This window comes from Balaenoptera ricei, chromosome 10 (assembly GCF_028023285.1).
Source record: "Balaenoptera ricei isolate mBalRic1 chromosome 10, mBalRic1.hap2, whole genome shotgun sequence".
In the NCBI taxonomy this organism is placed as follows: Eukaryota; Metazoa; Chordata; class Mammalia; order Artiodactyla; family Balaenopteridae; genus Balaenoptera; species Balaenoptera ricei.
Genome location: NC_082648.1, coordinates 7,917,524 through 7,930,585, shown reverse-complemented (window position 1 = coordinate 7,930,585; position 13,062 = coordinate 7,917,524). Strand labels below are relative to the sequence as shown.

General features: G+C 38.1%; 2 protein-coding genes across 9 annotated transcripts in view; one reads left to right on the top strand and one right to left on the bottom strand.

Moving 5' to 3' along the window:
• The window catches only part of LOC132372986 (pregnancy zone protein-like), a 41,133-nt gene extending 28,779 nt beyond the window's left edge, over positions 1-12,354 (top strand). Inside the window, exons 20-36 of the mRNA XM_059935285.1 lie at positions 472-598; positions 798-919; positions 1,138-1,189; positions 3,197-3,280; positions 3,821-3,997; positions 4,285-4,372; positions 5,986-6,142; positions 6,514-6,588; positions 6,870-7,047; positions 7,486-7,709; positions 8,593-8,811; positions 9,003-9,133; positions 9,503-9,593; positions 10,142-10,210; positions 10,609-10,711; positions 11,507-11,548; positions 12,182-12,354. Coding sequence (XP_059791268.1) covers positions 472-598; positions 798-919; positions 1,138-1,189; positions 3,197-3,280; positions 3,821-3,997; positions 4,285-4,372; positions 5,986-6,142; positions 6,514-6,588; positions 6,870-7,047; positions 7,486-7,709; positions 8,593-8,811; positions 9,003-9,133; positions 9,503-9,593; positions 10,142-10,210; positions 10,609-10,711; positions 11,507-11,548; positions 12,182-12,204 — 1,962 coding nt within the window. The 3' untranslated portion in view covers positions 12,205-12,354. The remainder of the gene's footprint in view (positions 1-471; positions 599-797; positions 920-1,137; positions 1,190-3,196; positions 3,281-3,820; positions 3,998-4,284; positions 4,373-5,985; positions 6,143-6,513; positions 6,589-6,869; positions 7,048-7,485; positions 7,710-8,592; positions 8,812-9,002; positions 9,134-9,502; positions 9,594-10,141; positions 10,211-10,608; positions 10,712-11,506; positions 11,549-12,181) is intronic.
• The window catches only part of KLRG1 (killer cell lectin like receptor G1), a 209,446-nt gene that overhangs the window by 26,859 nt on the left and 169,525 nt on the right, over positions 1-13,062 (bottom strand). For 5 of the 8 annotated variants that reach the window (XR_009505306.1, XR_009505307.1, XR_009505304.1 and 2 more), the window contains one exon: positions 424-545. The exons of 2 other annotated variants lie outside the window; for them this stretch is intronic. The gene's annotated coding sequence lies outside the window, so the exon portion shown is untranslated. Of the gene's footprint in view, positions 1-423; positions 546-9,505; positions 9,571-13,062 lie in introns of those variants that run through there. One more of the 8 variants, XR_009505312.1, reaches the window with a different exon arrangement.

The following is a 13,062-nucleotide window of genomic DNA, read 5'->3' as shown; positions in this document are numbered from 1 at the left end:
AGGAAGGAACAAAATCACCATTCATTACCTAGATTTCCCAGGTAATCTCCTAGTAAGTCATAATTGAACATGATGTAGCCTAATTTTAGAATGGAATAAGTACTAAGAACAAAGCTCCCCAACAGGTCTGAGGTGGTAAGGTTATATTTATTCAGGACTCTGCATTATTTGTGTACTCCTAAATTCAGATATTACTTCCCCCTGATTATTTTTTCACTCTAACTAAAGAAAATATCTCTTCCTTGTGTTGGCACAAGCCTAAATCCTGAGTATTTATCCTGATTCCTGTCAGTTTTTCAAAGTCCTTACGGCAAACATCTAAACTAAAAAATATTTGACAGGATTTACCTTGTTTGAACAGCTTCTCAAAGCCTCTCAATTAGTATGCATTGTCCCTTTAAGCTTCTTCCCCCTGTTACTGACCTTTTGCCTGTGTTCTTTCTCAAATTTGTGGGTGGGAATGGGGGACAGGTCAGCGTGCAGTTGGAGGTCTCTCCAGCCTTCTTGGCCATCCCACTAGAGAAGAATGAAGAATCTCACTGTGTCTGTGGAAATAAGCAGAAAACTGTGTCCTGGGCTGTTACCCCAAAGTCACTGGGTGAGTGGTAAAGTTGTTCACAAATCTTACTTCTTATGTTGTAATGATTTGCTTTCCATTCCCACTCAGATACATGTTTTTTTATCCTCCTTTGACAATGATCGATTGAAAGAAAACCATTATAAATATTGGAGAGGCTTAAAAAGAAACCATTCAATATAGAATGACTGTTTAACTCCTTAAGAATCTTATTCCCCAGGAAAGGTGAATTTCACAGCTACTGCAGAAGCCCTGCAGTCTCAGGAACTGTGTGACAATGAGGTGCCCCACGTCCCAGCACTTGGACAGAAGGACACCGTAGTCAAGCCCTTATTAGTTGAGGTATGCGGGTCTACTTTCTCTGAGTCTGAGAGGCCTTATTATGTAAATCACATTATCTAATAGGTATGCGACAGTGACATTTCATTCCCAAGAATATGAATATGTCCACAACTCAAGTTTTCACTAACAGTTTCTCTCCTAAAGTGATTGCTTTTTCTCTATCACTATCTACATTCACTATCACTTTTCTTTTTGATTTTTTTTCTTTCAATACAAAGCCTGAAGGAATAGAAAAGGAGGAAACTTTCAACACACTTCTTTGTGCTTCAGGTAAGTGTCAAAAAATAGATAAAATTCTTTTGTTAAGCCACTTGCCAAAGTATATAGTTGTGAAATGTTCTTTGGGGCATGTTTCCTCTGGGGGGAATAAAAGGAAACAAGTATACTATCCCATGTGCAAATCAAAGGACATTTGAATGGAGAACAGTCTTTTCCTGATGAAGACATAGAGAAGTTAAGAGACTCACCTAAAAGCTCTTGGCTAATAATGAAGACTAAAGCTGATGACTATAGGACAGGATTCTTTCCAATACACCTGTGCTTCCCAAACTTCTTCCAACACAATTTTCAGACTATTGAAATATCTTTGTGGCACTAGTACTATTGGTTATTCTGTTAATAGTTGAAGTGTACTCATGTTTTTATTTAAACAAGTTATTTTAAGAAGAACTTTAGGTCATTAACATATATAGAAAACCAATCTTTTTCTATTACACTTAAAACTACCATTTAAATATTCACACAGTCATTAAAAAATTACTATTAAAATATTCAACTCTGCACTATCTAAAATCATCTAGAGAACAGCGCTTAGTCTACAGATCTCTTCTCTTCTCTATATAAGTATCCTCTGATAATCTCATCTAGTCACAGAACTTCAGTAACAACTTTGTACCAGAGACCACAAAATGTACATCTTTGATCCACACCTCTTTCCTGAACTCAGACTCATGTATTCAACTGCTCACTTATCATCTGCATGTCTAAGCCTGGAGGTCTAAGAGGTATCTCAAAACTAGCATGTTCAAAACTGAACCCCTGCTTAGTCCCCACAAGCCTGCTCCTCCTACAATTTTCTCCATCTCAGATGATGGAAATTCCATTCCTCTACTTGCTGGAGATAAAAAATTTTGGAGTCGTCCATTATTATGTCCTTTCTCTTCTACTCCACACCCAATCCATTCCCAAATCTAGCTGGTTGAACCTTTAAGTATATCTGAAATCTGTCCACTTCTCATCATGTCCACTCTTACTCTAGACCGTCCTCTCTTGGACCAACTCAGTCACCTCCTAACTGGACTCCTGGTCATCTCCCCCTGTTCCTATACAACAAGAGGGATCATTTAAAGCATATTTCAGATCATGCCCCTCCTCTGTTCAAAATCTTCCACGAGTCTCCCTTATCTCTCAAAGTAAAGTTCAAGACTACGTCTCCAGCATCACCTACAAAGCCTTTCTATCCTCATGACTTCATATCCTGTTACCCTCTCCCCTAGTCACCCTGCTCCTCCTAATCTAATCCTAATCACACTGTTCTCCTAATCTGATTTTAGAACACACCCAGCATGCTCTAATCTCTGGAGTCTTTTCACATTTTGTTCCTTCTTCCTGCAAGTCTCTTCCCCTAGGTATCTATAAATTTTACTCCCTGACTTACTTAGTCTCAGTCACCTATGATTTTTTAATCAATGAGCTTTATCATTGGGAACCTTCTCCCCACACCCTGCACTTCCTGATTTGCCTTGCCTCACTAGCTCACCCATATAAGCACTTACTCTGCTTTATTTTTTTCTATAGAACTTACCAGTATCTATCACACTAAATATTTATTTGTTATTTTATTACTCCCATCAAAATGAAAACTCTAGGATGTCGGGAAACTTCTTTTGAAAATTGCTATATCATTGCACTTAAAACAGAATCTGGTACATAGCACGCACTTAATACATATTTATGGAGTGAATATGATTTTTTTACATCCACCAGCTATGGTAGAAATGAACATAAACAATGAAGAGAAAGAAATAAATATAACATAAGGTATACGCTTACAAGGAAATCTATAGAAGTTTAACACAAATATATATGATTAATATGAACTTCACTGTGAGATGAATTGTGGCTTTAGGAGAAACTTGGATTGCATCAAAGAGATTATATAATGACCAAGAGAAATGAGATGTTGGATCTTGATCATATAGATGAAAAAATTCAAACAAAACTAGAACGTTTCTCTCATTTTTCCCTCCCTTATATATATTTGTCTTGTTTCATTAGAAACTGGAGAACCTGAAAAGTTGTCACTAAAACTTCCTTCAAATGTGGTTGAAGGCTCTGCCAGGGCAACACATTCAGTTTTGGGTGAGTCTCCCAGCCCGAAAGAAGCAGTTGTCCATCCCCATAATTCTAGTGCATGGGGCCTCACCAATCCCTTACTAATGAAGTCCCTGAGTCTAGGCGTTGGATTGAGAGAAAGAGCACCAAGCTAAGGACTGCACTGTTGAATAGATGTTGTGCTACATCTTATATCTTGATACACTCTAAAAAGTAAAAAGGGTCATCTCTTTGTGCCCTCATCTTCAAGAGACTGGCTAGGTAGTGATACTTCCTAATAGATTTTAAAATAATTGTTTTTTACCAGATCTGTGGCTCATCACAAAGATGTATCCTACCATTCAGATTTTTTCCTATTTTTTCCATCCTTGAACTATCTACTTTATTGTTCCTGCATTTCTCTTTCCTTTCTATTTCTTGTTTTCCTTCACCTCTTATGCTTTCTTTTCCTCCCCTTTACATATGATTTGACTTCTCACTTAGTTAGTAATCTGTCTTCTTATCCCAACGTAAATCAGCTCTGAGTTCCTCTGATTTTTTTTTTTTTATATATCTTTCATTCCCCAGGTGATATACTAGGCTCTGCAATGCAAAATCTTCAGAATCTTCTCCAGATGCCCTATGGTTGTGGAGAGCAGAATATGGTCCTTTTTGCCCCTAACATCTATGTTCTGAAGTATCTGAATGAGACAGGACTGCTGACAGAGAAGATCAAGTCCAAAGCCATCAGCCACCTCACCAGTGGTGAGAGAATACCCCAAAAGGAAAAACATTAACTGATTCCCTAAATATCTCCTCCAGTGAACTCAAGTCAACATCCCTTTGATTAAGATTTAATAATTATTGTTGCTGTGATATCCAACAAGTTGTCCCACTATACAACCAGGAAATTCGATGGTATTATCAAGTCTTGGAGACTTCGTAGTAACATAGTAGTTTCCCTGTGACACCTCAACAAGTTTTGAGGAAAACCCTGATTCATTCTCCAATGTCTCTGCTATTTCATAAATCTATGCAAACTTCCTCTTCAGGTTACCAAAGACAGTTGAATTATAAGCACAGCGATGGTTCTTACAGCACCTTTGGGGATCGTCATAGTAGAAGTCAGGGAAACACTTGGTAAGATAATTATTTCCATATGCTCTCTGTAGATCCACAATATTTCAGAATTCTGGAAATAGCTATTCTCTGTTACCTGGAGTTCATGCATAGAAATTTGTTATCCTTTTTTTTTTTTTTAATTGGAGTATAATTGCTTTACAATGGTGTGTTAGTTTCTGCTTTATAACAAAGTGAATCAACTATACATATACATATATCCCCATATCTCCTCCCTCTTGAGTCTCCTTTCCACCCTCCCTATCCCACCCCTCTAGGTGGTCACAAAGCACCGAGCTGATCTCCCTGTGCTATGCGGCACTAGCATAGATAGCTTCCCACTAGCTATCTATTTTACATTTGGTAGTGTATATATGTCCATACCGCTCTGACTTCATCCCAGCTTACCCTTCCCACTCCCCGTGTCCCCAGGTCCATTCTCTACATCTGCGTCTTTATTCCTGTCCTGCCCCTAGGTTCTTCAGAGCCATTTTTTTTTTTTTTTTTGGATTCCATATATATGTTAGCATACGGTATTTGCTTTTCTCTTTCTGACATACTTCACTCTTTATGACAGACTCTAGGTCCATCCATCTCACTACAAATAACTCAATTTCGTTTCTTTTTATGGCTGAGTAATATTCCATTGTATATATGTGCCACATCTTCTTTATGCATTTATCTGTTGACGGACACTTAGGTTGTTTCTATGTCCTGGCTATTGTAAATAGAGCTGCAATGAAGAATGTGGTACATGATTCTCTTTGAATTATGGTTTTCTCAGGGTATATGCCCAGTAGTGGGATAGCTGCATTGTATGGTAGTTCTATGTTTAGCTTTTTAAGGAACCTCCATACTGTTCTCCATAGTGGCTGTATCAATTTACATTCCCACCAACAGTGCAAGAGGGTTCCCTTTTCTCTACACCCTCTCCAGCATTTATTGTTTGTAGATTTTTTGATGATGGCCATTCTGACCGGTGTGAGGTGATACCTCATTGTAGTTTTGATTTGCATTTCTCTAATGATTAGTGACGTTGAGCATTCTTTCATGTGTTTGTTGTCAATCAGTATATCTTCTTTGGAGAAATGTCTATTTAGGTCTTCTGCACATTTTGTTATCCTTTAAAAACTCCTATGTGTGTCATCACTAGTGGAGGATCTCACCATTTCATCTATGAAAGCTCACTGTTCTGACAGTATAGTAAATAGCAGTAAAGTAAGGATCCCCCAAAACGGAAATAGAAGGCAGAAAGTGTCATAATGTGAAATGATAGAGGAAGAAGCTTCTACATTAAGGGAGGAGAGGAGGGGAAGGACAGAAAGAGACTGTGATGTAGTAAAATCATTCAGAAAATGGCAATTTTGGTGGTGGGAAGGCACCACATTTTACACATTTCACATTTTATGAGAAAAAAAAGTGAAAAGTATCGACTCTGGGGAAACCCATCAAGTTGAGAGATTTTAAAACAGATTCAGAAGTTTGCTGGACAAATAAGAGTATATTCAGTATTCAAGTATCATTTCGCCACCAATTTTCTCCACGGAATTGTGACGCTACCTGGAGGCAATTGCACACAGTGAGCTTTAAAAGTGAGATGGTCCTCAGGTCTCCATCTCTTCCTTGCTGGACAGGCTCACTGCATTTGTATTCAAGTCCTTCGCTCAAGCCCAGTCATACATCTTTGTGGAGGACTCGCACATCATGAGCTCCCTTACCTGGCTCTCACAGAAGCAAAAGGAAAATGGTTGTTTCCAGCGCTCTGGATCATTGTTAAACAATGCTATTAAGGTGACGCCTTTACATTTGTTCTGGGCCCTGAGGACAGTGACATGTAGGCGCTACGATGCTCCTATTGATTCCTCAAGTCCTGGTGACATAGCTCTGAGAAGGACAGCAGACTCTAAAGCTTCTGAAACCTAGCAATAAATTAGTTGTTTTGTATTGAAAGAAAATAGCATGCCCCAAAAGCTCCAATACATTACTAAAAGTGAGGGAAAGTGATTTGGGACAGATTTAAGAATTTTAGGGTGAAGGAGGAAGAGGAAAAATCAATAATACTGCCCAAGGAAAGATGCTTTCTGGTGAAGATGGCCAAGGGGAAGATTAGAGTTAGCTGATTCTGGCTGATGTTTGAGTGTCTCTGCCTCTGATCCTTACAGGGTGGGGTAGACGATGAGGTGACGCTTTCTGCCTACATCACCATTGCTCTGCTGGAGATGCCACTGCCTGTCACTGTATGTACTACCACACTCCCTGGACCTCCCTCACAAATGTAAGGAATAAAACTTGTGGAACTAGGAATCTCTGAGGAAAATGAGTTGTGATTTTCATGTTATTTAATATTAGTATACTTCACTAGAGCATAATGGATGACAGATCCTTTGGGAAGCTGCAAAGAAAATTACCCTCTGGTCAGACTGTGATGTTGCACAGGCACATCGGGGCATTTAATCTAGGGTTAGCCTGGAGACAGTTCGTTAGCCTGGTTCTATCTTAAGGTCCATCTTCTTTATAGCACCCAGTTGTCCGCAATGCTCTATTCTGCCTGGAAAGGGCCTGGGAATCTACTTCAGAGACCCAAGGAAGTCTTGTCTATACCAAGGCATTATTGGCCTATGCCTTTGCTCTAGCAGGAAACCAGGCCAAACGAAGTGAGCTGCTTGAATCACTAGACAAAGAGGCTGTAAAAGAAGGTAAGAGCTGCTACCGCAAAAGTGACTTCCAAAAATCACCAGTGATCAAAGGGAGATGACCTATTAAATTCACACATACCATGCTTATATTATATTCTATCCATTATATTATTATAAGAAGAAGATGATGATTTATTATTGACCTAACACTTAAGTTCTCTAGGTGACATGGGTCATTTTATCCATTCACACATTATAGACTTTAAACAGCCCAGCTTCTAATATCACACAAGTCTGTAACAGACACAAAGACACAATGTGATTTGCTAGAACCTCAATTTACTTTCATGGCAAAGATTTGCTTGATTGGTGATTACTTAATACTTTCACTTCCTGTATGTCCATTCACTAGGTGAGCTCTAATTATAATGATCAGTCATGAATTAGGTTTTGAAAATGTTCTCTAAGCTTAAGATTGTATCCTTTTTTATCTCAAAGAGGACTCCATCCACTGGCAACGTCCTGGGAAACCTCAAGAAGTTAATGCACTCTATTATCAACCCCGGGCTCCTTCTGTTGAAGTGGAGATGACAGCTTACACTCTCCTTGCCTATCTTACTGCCCAGCCTGCCCCATCTTCAGAAGACCTGTCTGTGGCTACACGGATTGTGAAATGGATCACCAAGCAACAAAACCCCAGTGGGGGCTTCTCCTCCACTCAGGTCTGTGAAGAGACTCTAGGAAGAAAAATAAATATACTAATACCCATGTAGACACAACCACATTCTAGGAGTTGAATAACTGAATAATGTTTCTAATTTATACTTTGTCTATTCCTCCATCACCAGAAAGGTTCCAGCCTCATTATTTTATATATGGATTATTTCTCTGTCCTCTGCACAATCTCTCATATTTTCTCTCCTTAGTGGATCCTCATCCATAAAGTCGATCAACCTTCCTAAAGCAATGTTTTCATAACATTACTTCCCTTGGGGACTTCCCTGGTGGTCCAGTGCTTAAGACTCCGCGCTTCCACTGCAGGGGGCGCAGCTTCGATCCCTGGTCAAGGAACTAAGATCCCTCACGCTGCGTGGCATGGCCAAAAGGCTGATCCCTTCGCTTTTTCTGGAATTGGCTCACTCTTTTCCATGTCTTTACTACAACAACATTTCCCTCCCTGGTACTGCCTGATGCCTCTCTTCTGTCTTTATAAACCTTTCTCATTATTCAGAGATAATCTTATTTCTCGCCTTCTTCACAGCCTTTTCTTATTATGCTAGATCCAATTTCTTCTCCATCCTCTGAATTTTTCCAACAAATGTTGTTATATAAATTTATAATTATTGAAATATCCTCTACTTTATGTCAAATATTTGAGCCTCATTCCCATATGTACATTGTAAACTACTTGAACAAGGAAACTTCATTTCCCCCAAAGTACCTAGAATAGTTCATGATTAATAACCAGGTCTGAATTGACTTGAAATCCAGTTAATGAACTGTGTTTATGACTAAATAACTCTGAGAACAGTGTTGATACGGTTTACATCTGGTATGATTTTGTTACCTTCCCCTCCTGTGCTTTCTGAACCCATCTTTTTTCAGGATACAGTGGTAGCTCTCCAAGCGCTCTCCAAGTACGGAGCAGCAACTTTCACTAAAAGGGAGAAAGCAGCTACAGTCACCATCAAGTCTTCAGAGACCTTCTCCGAAGAATTCCAAGTAGATGAAGGCAATCGCCTATTGCTGCAGGAGGTCACTTTGCCAGAGGTTCCAGGGGAGTACAGCATGGCAGTGTCAGGGTCGGGATGTGTGTACCTCCAGGTGAGACTGCCAGGGTTCAGGGGATGCCACAAATGGGAGAACAAGTCTCAAGAATTCGATTTGAACTTCAAAATAGAAAAAGAAACGTGTCCTAAGGGGAGGTATAAATCACGTAGAAGAGATAGACTTCTCTATCTATCTCAAAGAGATTTGAGTGCAAAAATAAAGGATTTTTTTTCAATTTGTTTTAGACATCCCTGAGATATAATATCCTGCCCAAGAAAGAAGGAAAATCTCCCTTTACTCTGAAAGTTGATACTCTCCCCAAGAATTGTGATGGAGTCAATGCTCACAAGAAAGTCCAGATTCTCATCAACATTAGGTAAATCCTAAACCACTATGAGACATTTTGTAGAATATGGTGAAATAGATTTTCTTGTGCAGGGGATCTTCATTGTCCAAGGTCATACATAATAAACAAGAAATTCTTGCAATAGTTATTTAAAAGAAAATTTTCTTCACTCTTACTGAAAAGGCTTAGCATTGAGAATATGATGTTACCATACCTGCAGAGTATGCATTCATAATGAGTTTTCCAAACAACTATAGCAGAAGAAAATAGAGTAGATGGCAAAGCTGAGTGGTAGCCAGGGATAAGGAACAGTAGAAATAAAAGAGGAGAGACTTTTGTCTTGAATGAATTCCAAAGAATTTTGTTTGACTGCCTTGTCCCTATGCCTTGACTTCATAGTTATACTGGGGAACGACCCAGCTCCAACATGGTCATTGTTGATGTGAAGATGGTATCAGGCTTCATACCTGTAAAAGCATCAGTGAAAAAGGTAAACCCTAAGTTTTTTACAGATAGCAAAGTCATGGCAAATGCTGTCAATTTTATTTTTTTGATTCAGCTCTCCAAGAGATTTATTCCCTCAAACTTGTTTCTCTAGTGTGTGTTTCCATCATTTTAAAAGTGGGCATCCTAACTATGTGGTCTCAACTATAAGATATAAATCAGAAACATGGTTAATAATGTTCCAGCAGGCCCTGAGACTTCTAGAAATGTGTAGTGCATTGAATTATCTTCTAACTATGTACAAAAAGAAAAAGGGAGACTGTATCGTATGTAAGCATATACATATATTCTCCTTTTTTTTATATAGTTGGAAGATAATTCCCTCTCTAAATAGATGATAGATCGATAGATAGATAAGGAGGGTTTAATAAATATTACTTTTATTATTTGTATAATTATTACTATTATTCTTGAAGAAATCAAAATTAGTGTTTGGATGTCTCTGAGAAGCCATTTAGAACATAAATACCTGTAAACTGCCTCAGCCTGAAAGTTCCTCATCCCATATCTTTGGCCTTTCCTCTTGGTCAACAGCTCCAAGAAAGGCCTCAGATTCAAAGGACTGAAGTGAGCACCAACCATGTCCTGATTTACTTTGAAGAGGTAAGATTCTCTGTGATTCTGCTAGATCTGGGAGAACCACTACAGATTCTAACAAACCAACCCAGGTTCCAAAGAGTGTATTTCATCTACACAACTTCTCATATTATAAAACTCCCTGGTATAGCATTTATGAATTGTGGGGAAAGAAAATAGCTACAGAGGGAAATGAAGCTGGGCCAGGTCAACAAAGCTCAATTTACTACATTTGACTGTCCATAGAATCGTCTTTTTGCCCTTCTTTTATCTGTCATTGAGTGTATTATGCAAGTCTTAAAACCTCTCGTTCTTTTCATAGGTTTTGGTACGGAGGACAGCATAAGTACAGGGTTTGATACTATCTTAAGAAAAGAGTAACTGTGTTAATCTTTGATTCCAATTCAGTTTTCCTGTCTCTCCAGCTAACCCATCAAAGCTTGAGTTTCTCCTTCTCAGTGGAACAAGACATCCCAATAAAGAATTTAAAACCAGCTACCGTAAAGGCCTATGATTATTATGAGACAGGTGAGTGGGATTCAGACATGCTGAGCCTTGAAAGGAAACAGACGACTAACTAGGGCAGGGCCACCTTCACTGAAAGAAAACTCCACAGTCTTCCACTGGAAGAAAGAGTTGAGTTTATGATCACAGGATAATCATATTCCTGTATATTAATCTGTCTTATGCCCCCAAACAAGTATTAGAATCATTCTTATAAATTGATCATAAAGCAATAAGGGGATCTATTTTTTCTAAATTCCCCTATGACATTGTTTTTTCTGGACTGAATTATTCCAGAAAGAAAAGAAGGGTAGCAATAACTAAGAATGTGCTATATGAGACCCAAAATTTGATCTATTTTTGACTTGGGCCTCAGTTAGTTTCACAGATTTTGGGAAACTTTGTATAATATGTCAGGAAATTCTTCCATTTGCTCATGACTTTGAACTAGAAACTTACCAGCATCTTAGCATGCTGGTAGTATTCAAACTTTACTCTTTCTTAGAAAAGAAAAGGTTCAGAGAGGAACGTACAACTCCAATAAGAAAAACATAGTTGTGAAAAAGGGCTATACAGTGTCCTATAGAAAGACAGTTATCCATTTGTGAAATCTGTCCCTCAACTTTATGTCCAAGCCCAATTTTCTCTTACTCCTCACTAACCAATCCCAAAAGGCTTAGTACAGAAGTAAATCCTTTTATTGGCTCTGTAACTGTGCTTTATACTTTCTTTTGTAGCTTACACACTTTATTTACAACTAACCATTCATGTGCTTATTACTGAATGTCTTCACTCTGTCTCATCATTTTTGCATTTCAGAGGAATTCACCATTGAAGAGTACAGTGTTCCCTGCAGTGCTGGTAAAGTATAAACAGTAAAATCTAATGCCAACAAAAAGAAAATAAATAAAATATGTGTTGTCTGTGTAAAGCTGCTTCTTGAGCATATCCTTACCATATTATAAAACTCCTTGGTAAATCATTTATGAATTGAACTATCTCAAATGTATTATAGAATTTCACAGTAGAAAAAAAATGCAAGTAAAATATAATTACTGGTGTCTGGGTTGACTTGTTTGAAGATGAATCCAGGAATTTGCCACATATAAAAGGGAAATCATCTAATATTTAGTTTATGTTTCTATACTCAATGGTGATATATTTATTACCCATGGCCTTTCTGGGATGTTTCTAAACTTATACTAGTTAAAGTCAGGAAACTGTTCACTATAAATTATCCATATGACACAGCACAAGAGATGTGATCTACAAGACCTTCCTTTAGGCTGATTGACAGTGTTCATCTTTGACAATACAACACTTGCTGTGAGACCTTCCACTTTCCACTTTAAAACATGAAAAAACTGAGAACAACCTTATTAAAAATAATTAAACTTATTAAGTTCAAATATTTATAATTAAAATATGAAAAATTATTCCTTTATTAGATCACAAAATTTCCCTAATACTTCTAACGTTTCTTCTACTGTTTAGAATCTGAACATGGAAATGCTTGAAGATGGAAACTTACAAATTTCATCAGATGAACTTCTCCAGAAACGAAGAACAAAGACTCATCAGGAGAGAAGATAGTGGGAGAAAGAAGGGACAGGAATTGGAACTACATGAAATTTGTGTGTTGAATAAATTTGACATTTACAACTCTATCTTTTCTTTTGTTCTTTACCAATGTTATATTTCCCTTCTGAAATACATATCCATTCTCCACAGTGTTTTTTCTTGGTTGTAGGTCCTTCCCTTTCATCACTTTAAGTATATCATGCCACTCCCTTCTGGCTTGTAGAGTTTCTGCTGAGAAATCAGCTGTTAACCTTATGGGAGTTCCCTTGTATGTTATTTGTCGTTTTTCCCTTGCTGCTTTCAATAATTTTTCTTTGTCTTTCATTTTTGTCAGTTTGATTACTGTGTGTCTTGGCATATTTCTCCTTGGTTCTATCCTGTATGGGACTCTCTGCACTTCCTGGACTTGGGTGGCTATTTCCTTTCCCATGTTAGGGAAGTTTTCGACTATAATCTCTTCAAATATTTTCTTGGGTCCTTTATCTGTCTCTTCTCCTTCTGGGACCCCTATAATGCAAATGTTGTTGCGTTTAATGTTGTCCCAGAGGTCTCTTAAGCTGTCTTCAGTTCTTTTCATTCTTTTTTCTTTATTCTGTTCCGTGGCATTGAATTCCACCATTCGGTCTTCCAGGTCACTTATCCGTTCTTCTGCCTCAGTTATTCTGCTATTGATTCCTTCTAGTGTAGTTTTCATTTCAGTTATTGTATTGTTCATCTCTGTTTGTTTGTTCTTTAATTCTTCTAGGTCTTTGCTAAGCATTTCTTGCATCTTCTCGATCTTTGCCTCCATTCTT